This window comes from Anguilla anguilla, chromosome 4, assembly GCF_013347855.1.
Source record: "Anguilla anguilla isolate fAngAng1 chromosome 4, fAngAng1.pri, whole genome shotgun sequence".
In the NCBI taxonomy this organism is placed as follows: Eukaryota; Metazoa; Chordata; class Actinopteri; order Anguilliformes; family Anguillidae; genus Anguilla; species Anguilla anguilla.
In genome coordinates, this window is record NC_049204.1 from 65529370 (window position 1) to 65545825 (window position 16456).

At 42.7% G+C, this 16456-nt stretch overlaps 2 protein-coding genes across 2 annotated transcripts; both read left to right on the forward strand.

Annotated features, from left to right (window-relative positions):
- Window positions 1–3658: 3658 nt before the first annotated feature.
- On the forward strand, window positions 3659–9414 carry LOC118225961 (tripartite motif-containing protein 16-like). The gene is made up of 6 exons (XM_035415123.1): window positions 3659–4251; window positions 4965–5060; window positions 5299–5532; window positions 7462–7621; window positions 7866–7916; window positions 8388–9414. The coding sequence occupies exons 1-6, from the start codon at window positions 3661–3663 to the stop codon at window positions 9074–9076; spliced, it is 1821 nt and encodes a 606-aa protein (XP_035271014.1). The 5' UTR covers window positions 3659–3660; the 3' UTR covers window positions 9077–9414.
- A 1752-nt stretch (window positions 9415–11166) lies between these two features.
- Window positions 11167–15457, forward strand: LOC118225957 (tripartite motif-containing protein 16-like). Its single transcript, XM_035415113.1, has 6 exons — window positions 11167–12071; window positions 12536–12631; window positions 12883–13104; window positions 13560–13719; window positions 13967–14017; window positions 14760–15457. Exons 1-6 carry the CDS (start codon window positions 11403–11405, stop codon window positions 15452–15454), a joined length of 1893 nt encoding a protein of 630 aa, XP_035271004.1. The 5' UTR covers window positions 11167–11402; the 3' UTR covers window positions 15455–15457.
- The last annotated feature ends 999 nt before the right edge of the window (window positions 15458–16456 follow it).

Consider the following 16456-nt stretch of genomic DNA (forward strand, 5'->3'; position numbering starts at 1 on the left):
CATTGCCGTAGATTGTAGTACATAATACAGGGAATCTTTAGTGTAAGCTTTAAAGCTTTCAGATACCTTTAAGGTGTGATTTAGCACTGGCAGTTAAAGGTTTCAAAAGCTCTTTATGTTTCGAGTTGTAAATCTTGATCATTGATAATTCAGAGAGCATCCTTACCCCGCCTGTCTCTGTCGGATCTTCTGCCCTGGAGAAGGTGCAGCAAAGGCTAACACAGAAACCCCCGTCTGATAAATGTACCCACCGTCTCTTCCCCCCAGGAACTGCGGCAAGACGATCGTCCAGACGATGTCAGCCCACAAAAAATAATCACACCCTCCATAAAATAAAATGACATGAACAAGACAGCCAATACACAGAATATGACATTCTAACACCACACCTCAAAAAAAAAAGAAAGAAAAAAAAAGGAAAAAAGAAAAAAAGAAAAAAAAGAAAAGAAGCCAGCTTGGGGCCCAATGCGAGGCTTGAAACCTCATGAAAAGAAAAAAGGGGGGCACCCCCCAAGCAGCCCGTCAACCCAAAGGGCACCCCTGGATCGGAGAGCCTCAGGACGCCCCCAGCAGGTCCACATCCCCAAACCCCCAAACCCTGCAGCAGCGCAGAAAGACGGATGGATCTGTCAGAAGAGGCTCTCCCGTTTATGCCCTGGAACACAGACGCCAGGTCAGTCCGTCAAAAACATTTAACAAAAATACTTCTTCACTTTAATGATCTTTTCAAGTTAAAACGTGAAGAATTCAATTACTATCTTGGCAAGATAAATATTCAAGCATTGCCGTATATTGCAATACATAATACAGGGAATCTTTAGTGTAAGCTTTAAAGCTTTTAGATACCTTTAAGGTGTGATTTAGCACTGGAAGTTAAAGGTTTCAAAAGCTCTTTATGTTTCGAGTTGTAAATCTTGATCATTGATAATTCAGAGAGCATCCTTACCCTGCCTGTCTCTGTCGGTTCTTCTGCCCTGGAGAAGGTGCAGCAAAGGCTAACGCAGGAACCCCCGTCTGATAAACGTACCCACCGTCTCTTCCCCCCAGGAACTGCGGCAAGACGATCGTCCAGACGATGTCAGCCCACAAAAAATAATCACACCCTCCATAAAATAAAATGACATGAACAAGACAGCCAATACACAGAATATGGCATTCTAACACCACACCTCAAAAAAAAAGAAAGAAAAAAAAAAAAGGAAAAAAGAAAAAAAAGAAAAAAGAAGCCAGCTTGGGGCCCAAGGTGAGGCTTGAAACCTCATGAAAAGAAAAAAGGGGGGCACCCCCCCAAGCAGCCCGTCAACCCAAAGGGCACCCCTGGATCGGAGAGCCTCAGGACGCCCCCAGCAGGTCCACATACCCAAACCCCAAACCCTGCAGCAGCGCAGAAAGAAGGATGGATCTGTCAGAAGAGGCTCTCCCGTTTATGCCCTGGAACACAGACGCCAGGTCAGTCCGTCAAAAACATTTAACAAAAATACTTCTTCACTTTAATGATCTTTTCAAGTTAAAAACGTGAAGAATTCAATTACTATCTTGGCAAGATAACTAATAAAAGCATTGCCATAGTTTGTAGTACACAATCTAGGGAGTCATTAGTTTAAGCTTTAAAGCTTTTAGATACCTTTAAGGTGTGATTTAACACTGGCAGTTAAAGGTTTCAAGAGATCTGTCTCCACTTATTACTCTTTATGTCCTGAGTTGTAAATCTTGGAGTTGTGAAAGGCCTGCTCGTACATGTTAACAGCAGTGATAATTCAGAGCAGGGTCTGCACATTCAAACCCACAGATTACTCATTAGCTGACCTCTGGCAAGTGCATTCGTGAGTATTATATATCCAAAAACGTACATAATTTGACCAAATGGCACTGTGTCCCTCTGTAGATTGACCAAAAACCTTCAGATATGGGAGTCCAGTGGCCAAATGTGTGTTTACATCGCCACCAGTAAATATTTTTAAAGTTGTGCGATACAGTTTGCTGTAGAAAGTCATCAGAGAACGCGATGACCTCACACACCTTTTCCACACAGGAAGCGAGATAACGATGGCCATGAAAACTGGACTATTGAACCTCGGAAGCCGCCGTGAAGATCGTCGGTAACGTGAATAATGTGCTGTCGCTCACTGTGTGTACGCTTACGTGGCTATGCAGCCAGATAAACACACTTCTAATAAAGGTCCAGAAGCAGGAGTTGAGTTTCTGAGTTTCCTTTACTGGAAGAAAATTTGTAAAACGGCCAAACCAGAATGGGACAGACACTGAGTTTAGCAACAATGGTCAAATGCTATAACATAAACAAACATCAGTGACTACACACAAACAGTACCACTGAATCACTAGGTCCCTCAAAGCAACGGAGTTGCTAATGTTTCTCACGCGTAAAACAAAACATAACACTTGGACAACTATGTAGCAAGTGTATCATTTGTGAGGTAAGTATTACTTCATTCCTTAATATGTCAGTCTAACGTAATATATATGCGCACATACTGTAACTCTTATTAATTGATTATTCCGAGATAGTGCTTCAAAAAGAGCTGTTACGGAGAGGAAGAAAGAAGGTAGACTTCGCTTGCTCTTTTTCATGTTTGACGAACAATTGCAAAACGACAATGCATGAAGCACCCGCTTAAGATGATAATAAACTTAACCAGCAGAGGGCGCCAACAACATGTAACGACAATTCAGTCCGTAGAAATGAAACTTAATGTTTGGGCAGAATACTCCCTGCCTGGCATCTGTAAGGTGTCGAAGTCCAAACGTAAGTACGAAGGTGTGTGCACTTGTGCGTTCTTTAAACAGTCACTTCTATTCATCTTTATGAAGCAGGAGAATGACCTCAGAAACCGGTCCAGTAGAAACTTAGGTGTACAGTCCCATTCTGTTTTTATTTCCACTTTTCAGACTTTTCTGTCATCACTGGGAAAGGCTTTGCTGACTAACCCAGCTGGCCAGTCATGTTGCTTGATTTAGTTGTCCCTGAGCAGGACAAGGTCTCCTACTGTCTTAGGCATACGCTTACCACAGAAACAAAATGAAATCCCTAAGGGGGGAAAAAAGCATTGGAAATCTGCTGAGGGAACTCATGACAGAAGAAATGTCCAGGTCGGTCTATAAAAAGACGTCATCACTGTAACAGTCTTTATAGGCCACGCCTTCATCGCCAAGGCCTCCCGTCTATTGAATGGTGAACAATTTACACGTTGGACATCAAATCTGATTGCGTGTAGCCAAACTGTCAAACTTGTCACTCCAAAGTAGGCTGGCCAGTAGAGACGCATCACCATCGGCTAAACGTAGATCCCCCCGAATGGATTACTACTCGCGAAAGAACTTAACCTCGCAAAAAAAAATTTTCCTAACTGCAAAAGCCTGACCTCACGAAACATTTCAACTCGCCAAAACTTGAACTCCATAACTTTATAGACTGAGAGCAGTGAACAGCAACACAGCCGTGCACTGAGAGAGGCTGTGTGTTTCACGAGCTGCTGAAAGTCTGCGCTTTGTCTACACTCCCTGATCTGCTCAGCCTGGTCTCAGTCCAACACCACACACCCTGTAGCTGTGGGAAGAACCAGAATGTCAATCCCACTCTCTCTGTCACGCAGTTTCAGAGAAACAAAACTTAACTCAGTCTCTGTCAGTGTGAGCAGTAAAATGGCCGATGCCAGAGTTTCACTGGATCAGGACCAGTTCAGCTGTCCGATCTGTCTGGATCTACTGAAGGATCCGGTGGCTATTCACTGTGGACACAGTTTCTGTATGGGCTGTATTAAGGGCTGCTGGGATCAGGATGATCATACTGGTGTCTACAGCTGTCCCCATTGCAGAGAGACTTTCACTCCAAGGCCCGCTTTGAGAAAAAACACTATACTGGCTGAAGTGGTGGAAAAACTGAAGAAGACAGGACTCCAAGCTGCTCCTCCTGCTCACTGTTACGCTGGACCTGGAGATGTGGCGTGTGATGTCTGCACTGGGAGAAAGCGCAAAGCCGTCAAGTCTTGTCTGGTGTGTCTGGCCTCTTACTGTGACACTCACCTCAAACTTCACGATGCACTCCACCCAGGAAAGAGACATAAGCTGATCGATGCTTCTGGAAACCTGCAGGAGAAGATCTGTTCTCACCATGACAAACTGCTGGAGGTTTACTGCCGGACAGATCAGCAGTGTATCTGTTATCTGTGTACGATGGATAAACACAGCGGGCATAAAACAGTTTCAGCTGCAGCAGAAAGGACTGAGAAACAGGTAAGCACTGAAACTGCTACACATTATTACATTACATTACATTACAGGCATTTAGCAGACGCTCTTATCCAGAGCGACTTACACAACTATTTTACATAGCATTTTACATTGTATCCATTTATACAGCTGGATATATACTGAAGCAATGCAGGTTAAGTACCTTGCTCAAGGGTACAACGGCAGTGTCCTTACCCGGGAATCGAACCTGCAACCTTTCGGTTACAAGTCTAGTTCCTTACCCACTGTGCTACACTCCGTCCTCACATAATACTCAAGCTTTTTTACAGTAATGATAGACATCATTTTGACTTATACCTCCAATATGTAGGTTTATGACACATGTTTTATATACTTTGTTTCAAATATTTATGAAGTGCATTTGAAATATTTTATATATTTTGAAAAATAATCGAACAGCACAGTTATTTTCAAGCAGAAGTCCACAGTGATAAAGCAGTAAGAGCAGGAAGTGAACCCAAGTCAGCTCTCTGTGACAGCTCTGTTCACACCCTTCACCCCCCTATTCACTCCCTGAATGGGAATCAACATGACTAGAGCAGCTAGTTCACTCACACAGTTTAGAAACATTAACTGTAAGGCCAGTTCACTTCTACACACTCACCAACAGCTGTCAGCATACAGCAAACATCATAGAATTAGTTTAATTTGGAGTAATTTGTGTAATGTGATATGAAAAAAAATTCTGTCTGTAGAAGCAGCTGGGGGCGACACAGAGTAAATTCCAGCAGAGAATCCAGGAGAGAGAGAAGGAGCTGCAGGATCTGAGACAGGCTATGCAGTCACTCAAGGTAGGTACTGACCAGAGGAGAAGACAGCAGCTGGCTGCTGGAAGAGCCATTTCAGGGATCAGTCTGGGCTCTCCTCCAGTCAGCCAGTGAGGAGTCCAGTGTTGGGCCACTTTTCAGCCCTGTGGGGCTCAATCCCCCTGAGCCACACTGTGGAGAACAGGCTGTCTGGGGTCCCAGTAAGAGCTGAGTGAAAGGCCTTGTTAAAATGTACAGCCCCCCTCTCTCTGTCTCCTAACAGCGCTCTGCACAGGCAGCAGAGGAGGACAGCGAGAGGATCTTTACTGAGCTGATCTGCTCCATTGAGAGAAGGCGCTCTGAGGTGAAAGAGCTGATCAGAGATCAGGAGAAGGCTGCAGTGAGCCAGACTGAAGGACTCCTGGAGCGACTGGAGCAGGAGATTGCTGAGCTGAGGAGGAGAGACGCTGAGATGGAGCAGCTTTCACACACAGAGGATCACATCCACTTCCTCCAGGTAAAATCATTTGCTCTCTGACAGTCTGCACTATGTACATTGCACATACAGTACATGGAGAAGTGTGTTCCTCAAGATCTAGCATCTGCACAGGAATCTGAATCTGAATTGTGATATTTGGAATAAATTCCCTGTGATCAACACTGTTTGATTGTACAAGTGTGACTCTAGCCCATAGTTAAACTAGCTTTTTTCGGGAGTTGATCTTTTAACTCTCTTGAAGAGACTTTTCAGGCAGCAGGCCCTGATGGCATATTCCCAAGAGTAATCAAAAAGTTAGGTGAGATCATCTTATACCACTGGCAGGTATTTTAGACAGTCTTTAGAATCTGGGAAATACCTGAGGACTGGAAGCAATGTAGTATAATACCAATATATAAGAAAGGCGACCATACTGGTCCAGGAAACCACAGGCTTGTCAATTTAACTTGCATCACATGTACAATATTGGAATCTATAATTAGAGACAAGTTAGAAGTGTTTCTTGAAAATAACAACATCATAAGGGATAGCCTGCATGGTTTTTGCAAGGGAAGATGCCTGACAAACCTTCAGGTATTCTTTGAAGATGCTACCAAGTCTTTTCATTATAACAATACTTATGATATTATTTACATAGGTTTCCAAAAGCCATTTGATAACGTACCGCATGACAGACTTCAAGACAGTAGGATATTAGAGGAGGTATTTCAGAGTGGATTTGAAACAGAACACAAACAGTAGTGGTAGGAGTAATAGTAGCTGAGTAGGGAACTGTGGGAAGTGGAGTCCCACAAGGATCAGTGCTGGGACCACAGCTGTTCCTCATTTAAATCACCTTGACAGGGACATAGAAAGTACATTAGTCGAATTTGCAGATGATACAAAACTAGGAGGCCCAGCCAATAGTTAGGAATCTACCAAAGTCATCCAAGAAGATTTAAAATCCAGAATTTGGCAGAAAACTGGCAAATTAAATTCAGCATAGCTAAATGTAAAGTTCTGCATGTGGGAAATAAAAACATTATGCAGTATTATTTTATGGGAGGAAGAAAACTGGAATGTGCTCAATTTGAAAAAGACTTGGAAGTAATACTTGATCAAAGCCTTTTAGGTTTTAGGCACTGTGCTGTATATAGCCAAAAACACTGAGTATAAACCAAGAAAGTTATACTCACCTTATACAATACATTTGTTAGACCACACTTGAAGCATTGTGTGCGGCACTGGGGGCCGCACTAAAGATATAGGGGCTCTGGAAAAGGTTCAAAGAAGGGCAACCAAATTTCTTCCTGGTATGAAAGATAAAGCTATGAGAAAAGATTTAGGATGCTTAATCTCTTCAAGATTAGTAAAAGGAGACTTGATTAAAAAGGATGATTTGATTGAGGTCTATAAATTCATAAAGGGGATCAACAAAGCGATCTACTAGAGATCTTTCAGATTGAGTTCTGCCCTGTTGATTAGGTCAAGAGTTTACAGTGAATCCAATGAAAATGAGGTAGTTTCAGAAAGTATCGCGATAAAGCTAATATAACATCTAAGTGCATATACTGTTTATGTATGAAAACAAGGGTTTCTGAGCAATACAGGGTTAAATGTTATGCAAATTGGCATAATTGTGTGCCTGACATTGTAAAGTATACAACTATAAAATGGACAGCTAATTGGTCAAAGACAAATTTTCAAGTCTTACTTGCCTAACCACACAAAAACCCATTGAAATTTACTGGCCACAGCATAGCACCAAGTGTGTAATCAACACCGGTGTGGAGTTGAATCAGCCTCCTATATACCTAATAAATCAACACTAAAATAATTGATTGAAAAAGATTAACCCTGAACACACAGGTACAGGTCTGAAAATACCCTTTTCGCATGTCTCACTCCAGATTTTTTAATCCCAGTAATTTTCTGTGTTGAGACTGTTCTCTGTCTGTCTGTCTGCAGACCTTTCAGTCTCTCTGTGCCCCTCCTGGACCTGGAAACGTACCCAGCATCACTGTCAGGCCACACGTCTCTTTTGAGACTCTGAAGAAATCTTTCTCTGAACTGAAAGAGCAGCTGGAGGATATCTTCAAGGTGGAACTGGTCAAAATATCTAAATCAGGTAGTTAAAAGCTTTATGGAGCAAAATAATTTTTTTTCTAGTTTTTATTCCATCAAAAACAATGGTCACATACAGCAAAGTGATTATAATTATCTGTTAGACTCTACAGTACATACTGAGAATATCTGAAATCCATCTCAATGTAGACATTATCCTCAGTCTCCATCCTGAAATTTCTCTTTGTCCCTCTCTATATATGCATGTATCTTTCTTTTTGACATTTTCTCTCACTCTGTCTCTCCAGTGAAAGAAGTCTATACTGTAGAGCCCAGCACCAGAGAGGATTTCTTACAGTGTGAGTACTCACTCTCAAACTCAGCTGAGACACACACACAGGAAGAGTGATCACTGCCATGCAAACACACACACACACACACACACAACACACACACACACACACACAAAAACACACATGCACACACACACATACACACACACACACACACGCACACTCACACGCACACACACACACGCACACACACGCACTCACAAAAAGAGACATGCACACACACACATACACACACACACTGATCAGCCTGGTTGCCTTTCATTACCTTGCATGGTGGGGGAACCATATTTTATTTCAGGAAAATACGGTCTGAAATGTTTCAGAAAATTCAAAACCAAGTGTGTGAGTTTCAGTTACATGTGTATGGAGATTAAACTAAAATCACACTGTCTTGTATGAATGGAGAAAATAATGAATTACAGACGGACCCTAGGTGGACCTGTCCTCATAATAATTCATAACCTTCTTATCCATCAGATTCCTGTCAGCTCACTCTGGACCCTAACACAGTGAATCAACACCTCTGTCTGTCTGAGGGGAACAGAAAGGTGACCCATGTGGCACAGATCCAGTCACATCCTGGTCATCCAGAGAGATTTGAGTGCTTGCAGAACACTTCATATCCCCTGACATGGGATCCAAATGCTGGATCATACATAGAACCCTATACAGGTTATAATAGCTACAGAATGAGTGGGGATCAGAAGAAGTTACAAATGGAGAGATTAAAAATGTATGCCCAAGTGCTGTGCAGAGAGGGTCTGTCTGGATGCTGTTACTGGGAGACTGAGTGGAGCAGGACTGGGGAGGTTTCTATAGCAGTCTCATATAAAGAGATCAGCAGGCAAGGGCAGGGTGATGAGGGCATAATGGGAAATAATGACAAGTCCTGGAGTTTGCGCTTCTCTAACAGCAATGGCTCTTTCTGGTACAATAATGTGAGCACTAGAATCCCTGTTCCCCGCTCCTCCAGAATAGGAGTGTACCTGGATCACAGGGCAGGAACTCTGTCCTTCTACAGCGTCTCTGACACAATGACCCTCCTGCACAGAGTCCAGACCAAATTCACTCAGCCCCTCTATCCTGGGTTTTGGGTCTGGGGAGTTGGATCTTCAGTAAAACTGCGTAATCTGGAAAGAGAGAAAGGGAAGATCAGCTGTAATTAGAATGAGAGATAAACACACTACATTGAGACAGAGAGGAGAAGTAAATAAAATATAAGATTAAATTTTAGGTTCTGATGAGGTGCTCAGTCAGTAAAGGCCCCCACCATGAACACAACTTTACACCTCTACCAGCACTGGGGTCAGAGGGGCACATTTTACACAGTTCTACACCTCTACCAGCACTGGGGTCAGAGGGGCACATTTTACACAGTTCTACACCTCTACCAGCACTGGGGTCAGAGAGGCACATTTTACACAGTTCTACACCTCTACCAGCCCTGGGGTCAGATGGGCACATTTTACACAGTTCTACACCTCTACCAGCACTGGGGTCAGAGGGGCACATTTTACACAGTTCTGAGAGAAGCCAAGGAGTGTGTGGAGGTCTCTTCTCCATAGACTGTCCCAAAATCACTGTGCAGGATCCCATCTTGGGAGGTGCAGTGAGTAGCACTGTCACCTGACAGCAAGAAGGTTACGGGTTCGAATCCAGCCTGTGCCCTTCTTCTCTTTGAGTTTGCAGCAAATGTTTTTTTTTTTGTTTTCTTCACTTTATCTTTATCTTTTTCTGCAACATTTACACTTGATTTTCATGATTTATAAAATGTGTACACGCTCTTAAACACGAGATAAAGTAACGCTTACAGTACTGATGCTTCTTGTCTGTAACCTGCAAGAGAGCCTCCCGAATGGGAAGATGTAAATGCTGGTGTAGAAACTTAGAGGCTCAGAGAAACCCTCTTCACTTCAAGAGAACAGAGTGAACACTGAGCTCTAACCGTATGATACTCGTACTATCATAGTTAGTATTTACATTAATCAAACTATTAATTCTTTTATTTTCAGTTTCTCCAGTTTCCTCTTTTTTGATTATCTATTTTCACCTGTACACAAAGCAGTGACATAGCTTATATTACAATCATAGAAATCATGCCATATATTCTTTCAGATCAATAGGGTCAGCATCTGTGTGATCAGTAGAGGTCACTTGTAAGAATCTTTTATTTTTTGCTTATGTTATGGAAACACCATATTATAGACCACCCAGACTATTTTTATTGAAAAAAACTGTGTAACAATCCATTGGGCACTGATGACTTTATTTGTGGGTTTGTGGATTCAATAAAATGTGCAAATGCTTCATTAAGAACTGTGGCCTGGTTTTGGTGTCTGTTAGAAATAGAACCTTATTGGTGTAGGGCATCAGGCAATAACCTGCATCTCGTCATCATCATCATCATCATCATCATCATCATAAAACCTTTATTTAAATCTCAAAAGATCAGTGCCCATCATTTACAGTGATGTTCAGCTTAAACATACCAAACACAAACATAAACATCTCGCACAAACCTACCAAACATCCCTGCTTACCTGGGGAAACAGGTGGTGGCTGCTTGAGATTCACCTCTGATAGATGCTGACAGAATTCCTCAATGTAAGAGATGATTGGCTGAGTCGCAGTATGAATAACTGCCACCATTTCTTTTTTATTTTTTCTCACCACTCTTTGAGTGTTTTTTTTCTTCTCTTTTCTTTCACAGACACCTCCTGCTCTGTATTAATGCAGTGCAAAAAAGTTTTTTTATTAAACAAATTTATCACAATTAAGAAAAAAAAAACAGAATTCCTGGACTTGCTGATGGCTGCACTCTAGTTAAAAGTAAAGCAAACATTTGCAAGCTGGATCAGGAATAATTACACTTCCATTTGCTAGACGCTAGATAAACTAGCTTCCTGGCTCCTGTGAATGCTGCAGGAGACAGCCACGGAGACAGTTAATCAGCCCAGTGCTAGCCAGGAACTGTGATTGGGGTGGCTAGCGGCATTAGCCCCGCAAGTTGGCTAGCTGGCGAGCCATATTATGTTCTTAATCGCAGGTGTGCTTAACAAGCTAGCGTTAGCTAATTAGCATGCTATGTGGCTAATGGCACAATCACCGGCTGAAAAATGAATAGAAAGTTAGGCGAACTTTTGCAGGCTGGATCAAAACAATCACGCTTGAAAGTTGGTAGTTGCCTGTTAAACCGAATGCCGTATTTGGAAATGCACAGAAATTGTCTCGTGTGCAGCTGTTTTTTTCGTCCTGACAAAAAAAAAAATTCCTAACTCCAAAAGCCTGACCTCACAAAACATTTCAACACGCCAAAACTTGAACTCCATAACTTTATAGACTGAGAGCAGTGAACAGCAACACAGCCGTGCAGTGAGAGAGGCTGTGTGTTTCACGAGCTGCTGAAAGTCTGCACTTTCTCCACACTCCCTGATCTGCTCAGCCTGGTCTCAGTCCAACACCACACACCCTGTAGCTGTGGGAAGAACCAGAATGTCAATCCCACTCTCTCTGTCACGCAGTTTCAGAGAAAGAAAACGTAACTCTGTTTCTGTCACTGTGAGCAGTAAAATGGCTGAAGGTGGAGTTTCACTGGATCAGGATCAGTTCAGCTGTCCAATCTGTTTGGATCTACTGAAGGATCCGGTGGCTATTCACTGTGGACACAGTTTCTGTATGGGTTGTATTCAGGGCTGCTGGGATCAGGATGATCATACTGGTGTCTACAGCTGTCCCCATTGCAGAGAGACTTTCACCCCAAGGCCTGTTTTAAGAAAAAACACCATGCTGGCTGAAGTGGTGGAGAAACTTAAGAAGACAGGACTCCAAGCTGCTCCTCCTGCTCACTGTTACGCTGGACCTGGAGATGTAGAGTGTGATTCCTGCACTGGGAGAAAGCGCAAAGCTGTCAAGTCCTGTCTGATGTGTCTGGCCTCTTACTGTGACACTCACCTCAAACTTCACAATGCACTCCACCCAGGAAAGAGACATAAGCTGATCGATGCTTCTGAAAACCTGCAGGAGAAGATCTGCTCTCACCATGACAAACTGCTGGAGGTTTACTGCCAGACAGATCAGCAGTGTATCTGCTATCTGTGTACGATGGATAAACACAAAGGGCATAAAAAAGTTTCAGCTGCAGCAGCAAGGACTGAGAAACAGGTAAGCACTGAAACTCCTACACAAAACACTCAAAGCTTTTTTACAGTAATGATATACATCATTTTGACTTATACCTCCAATATGTAGGTTTATGACACATGTTTTATATACTTTGTTTAAAATATTTATGAAATGCATTTGAAATATTTTATATATTTTGAAAAATAATCGAACAGCACAGTTAATTCCAAGCAGAAGTACACAGTAATTAAGAAGTAAGAGCAGGAAGTGAACTCAAGTCAGCTCTCTGTGACAGCTCTGTTCACACCCCTCACCCCCCTATTCACTCCATGAACGGGAATCAACATGACTGGAGCAGCTAGTTCACTCACGTATTTTAGAAGCTTGAACTGTAAGGCCAGGGCACTTCAACACACTGACGTGCTATACAGACAACATCATAGAATTTGTTTAATTTGGAGTAATTCTTGTAATGTGATATGAAAAAAAAATTCTGTCCACAGAAGCAGCTGGGTGTAACACAGAGTAAATTCCAGCAGAGAATCCAGGAGAGAGAGAAGAAGCTGCAGGATCTGAGACAGGCTGTGCAGTCACTCAAGGTGGGTACTGACCAGAGGAGAAGACAAGAGCTACCTGCTGGAAGAGCCATTTCAGGGCTCAGTCAGGGCTCTCCTCCAGTCAGCCAGTGAGGAGCCCAGTGTTGGGTCACTTTCCAGCCCTGTGGGGCTCAATCCCACTGAGCCACACTGTGGGGAACAGGCTGTCTGGGGTCCCAGTAAGAGCTGAGTGAAAGGCCTAGTTAAAATGTACAGCCCTCCTCTCTCTGTGTCTCCTCACATGCTCTGCACAGGCAGCACTGGAGGACAGCGAGAGGATCTTTACTGAGCTGATCCACTCCATTGAGAGAAGGAGCTCTGAGGTGAAAGAGCTGATCAGAAATCAGGAGAATGTTGCGGAGAGTCAGGCTGAAGGACTCCTGGAGCGACTGGAGCAGGAGATTGCTGAGCTGAGGAGGAGAGACGCTGAGCTGGAGCAGTTTTCACACACAGAGGATCACATCCAGTTCCTCCAGGTAACATCACTGGCTCTCTGACAGTCTGCACCATGTACATTGTACATACATGGAAAAGTGTGTTCCTCATTTACAAAGAGCAATACAGGGTTAAATGTTATGCAAATTGGCATAATTGTGTGCCTGACATTGTAAAGTATCCAGCTATAAAATGGACAGCTAATTGGTCAAATACAAATTTTCACTCTTGCTTGTCTAACCACACAAACACCCATTCAAGTTTACTGGGCACAGCACAGCACCAAGTGTGTAATCAACACTGGTGTGGAGTTGAATCAGCCTCCTATATACCTAATAAATCAACACTAAAATAATTGATTGAAAAAGACGAACCCTGAACACAGGTACAGGTCTGAAAATACCCTTTTCGCACGTTCATCTCACTCCAGATTTTTTAATCCCAGTAATTTTCTGTGTTGAGACTGTTCTCTGTCTGTCTGTCTGTCTTTCTGCAGAGCTTTCAGTCTTTCTGTGTACCTCCTGGACCTGGAGACATACCCAGCATCACTGTCAGTCCACACGACTCTTTTGAGACTCTGAAGAAATCTTTCTCTGAACTGAAAGAGCAGCTGGAGGACATCTTCAAGGTGGAACTGGTCAAAATATCTAAATCAGGTATTTAAAAGCTTTATGGAGCAAAATAATTTTTTTCTAGTTTTTATTCCATCAAAAACAATGGTCACATACAGCAAAGTGATTATAATTATCTGTTAGACTCTACAGTACATACTGAGAATAGTTGAAATCCATCTCAATGTAGACCTTATCCTCAGACAGTCTCCATCCTGAAATTTCTCTTTGTCCCTCTCTATATATGCATATATCTTTCTTTTTGACATTTTCTCTCACTCTGTCTCTGCAGTGAAAGAAGTCTATACTGTAGAGCCCAGCACCAGAGAGGATTTCTTACAGTGTGAGTGCTCGCTCTGAAACTCAGCTGAGAAACACACACAGGAAGAGTGATCACTGCCATGCAAACACACACACACACACACTCACACACACACACAAAAACACACATGCACACGGACACACACACTCACACAAACACACACTCACGGACACACACACTCACACAAACACACACTCACGCACACACACACACACACACGCGCATACACACACATACTCATGCACACGGACACACACACTCATACAAACACACACACATACACACACACACACACTCACACACACACACACACACACAAAAACACACACGCACACTCACACACACACAAAAACAGACATGCACACACACACTCACACCTATGCACACACACACACACTCTCTCACACACACACATGCACACACACACACACACACACTCTCTCACACAAACACATGCACACACACAGACACACTCTCTCACACACACACACACACACACACACACACACACACACACTCACACACTGATCAGCCTGGTTGCCTTTCATTACCTTGCAGGGTGGGGGAACCATTTTTTATTTCAGGAAAATACGGTCTGAAATGTTTCAGAAAATTCAAAACCAAGTGTGTGAGTTTCAGTGACATGTGTATGGAGATTAAACTAAAATCACGATGTCTTGTATGAATGGAGAAAATAATTAATTACAAATGGACCCTAGGTGGACCTGTCCTCATAGTAATTCATAACCTTCTTATCCATCAGATTCCTGTCAGCTCACTCTGGACCCCAACACAGTGAATAAACACCTCGATCTGTCTGAGGGGAACAGACAGGTGACCCATGTGGCACAGATCCAGTCACATCCTGGTCATCCAGAGAGATTTGAGTGCTTGCAGAAAAATTCATATCCCCTGACATGGGATCGAAATACTGGATCATACATAGAATCCTATTCATCTTCAGGTTATAACAGCTATCAAATGAACGGGAATGAGAAGAAGTTACAAATGGAGAGATTAAAAATGTATGCCCAAGTGCTGTGCAGTGAGGGTCTGTCTGGACGCTGTTACTGGGAGGCTGAGTGGAGCAGGACTGGGGAGGTTTCTATAGCAGTGTCTTATAAAGAGATCAGCAGGAAAGGGCAGGGCGATGAGGGTATAATGGGAAATAATGACAAGTCCTGGAGTTTGCGCTTCTCTCCCTCCAGATACCAATTCTGGCACAATAATGTGGGCACTGGAATACGTGTTACCTCATCCTCCACAATAGGAGTATACCTGGATCACAGGGCAGGAACTCTGTCCTTCTACAGTGTCTCTGACACAATGACCCTCCTGCACAGAGTCCACACCACATTCACTCAGCCCCTCTATCCTGGGTTTTGGGTTTGGGGAGTTGGATCTTCAGTAAAACTGTGTGATCTGGAAAGAGAGAAAGGGAAGATCAGCTGTAATTAGAATGAGAGAAAAAAAAACACTACAGTGAGACAGAGAGGAGAAGTAAATAAAATATAAGATTAAATTTTAGGTTCTGATGAGGTGCTCAGTCAGTAAAGGCCCCCACCATGAACACAACTTTACACCTCTACCTGCACTGGGGTCAGAGGGGCACATTTTACACAGTTCTGAAAGGAGCAAAGGAGTGTGTGGAGGTCTCTTCTCCATAGACTGTCCCAAAATCACTGTGCAGGATCCTATCTTGGGAGGTGCAGTGAGTAGCACTGTCACCTGACAGCAAGAAGGTTCCGGGTTCAAATCCAGCCTGTGCCCTTCTGTCTTTGAGTTTGCAGCAAATGGTTTTTTTTTGTTTTCTTCACTTTATCTTTATCTTTTTCTGCAACATTTACACTTGATTTTCATGATTTATAAAATGTGTACACGGTCTTAAACACGAGATAAAGTAACGCTTACAGTACTGATGCTTCTTGTCTGTAACCTGCAAGAGAGCCTCCTGAATGGGAAGATGTAAATGCTGGCGTAGAAACTTAGAGGCTCAGAGAAACCCTCTTCACTTCAAGAGAACAGAGTGAACACTGAGCTCTAACCGTATGATACTCGTACTATCATAGTTAGTATTTACATTAATCAAACTATTAATTCTTTTATTTTCAGTTTCTCCAGTTTCCTCTTTTTTGATTGTCTATTTTCACCTGTACACAAAGCAGTGACATAGCTTATATTACAATCATAGAAATCATGCCATACATTCTTTCAGATCAATAGGGTCAGCATCTGTGTGATCAGTAGAGGTCATTTGTAAGAATCTTTTATTTTTAGCTTATGTTATGGAAACACCATATTATAGACCACCCAGACTATTTTTATTGAAAAAAACTGTAACAATCCATTGGGCACTGATGATTTTATTTGTGAGTTTGTGGATTCAATAAAATGTGCAAATGCTTCATTAAGAACTGTGGCCTGGTTTTGGTGTCTGTTAGAAATAGAACCTTATTGGTG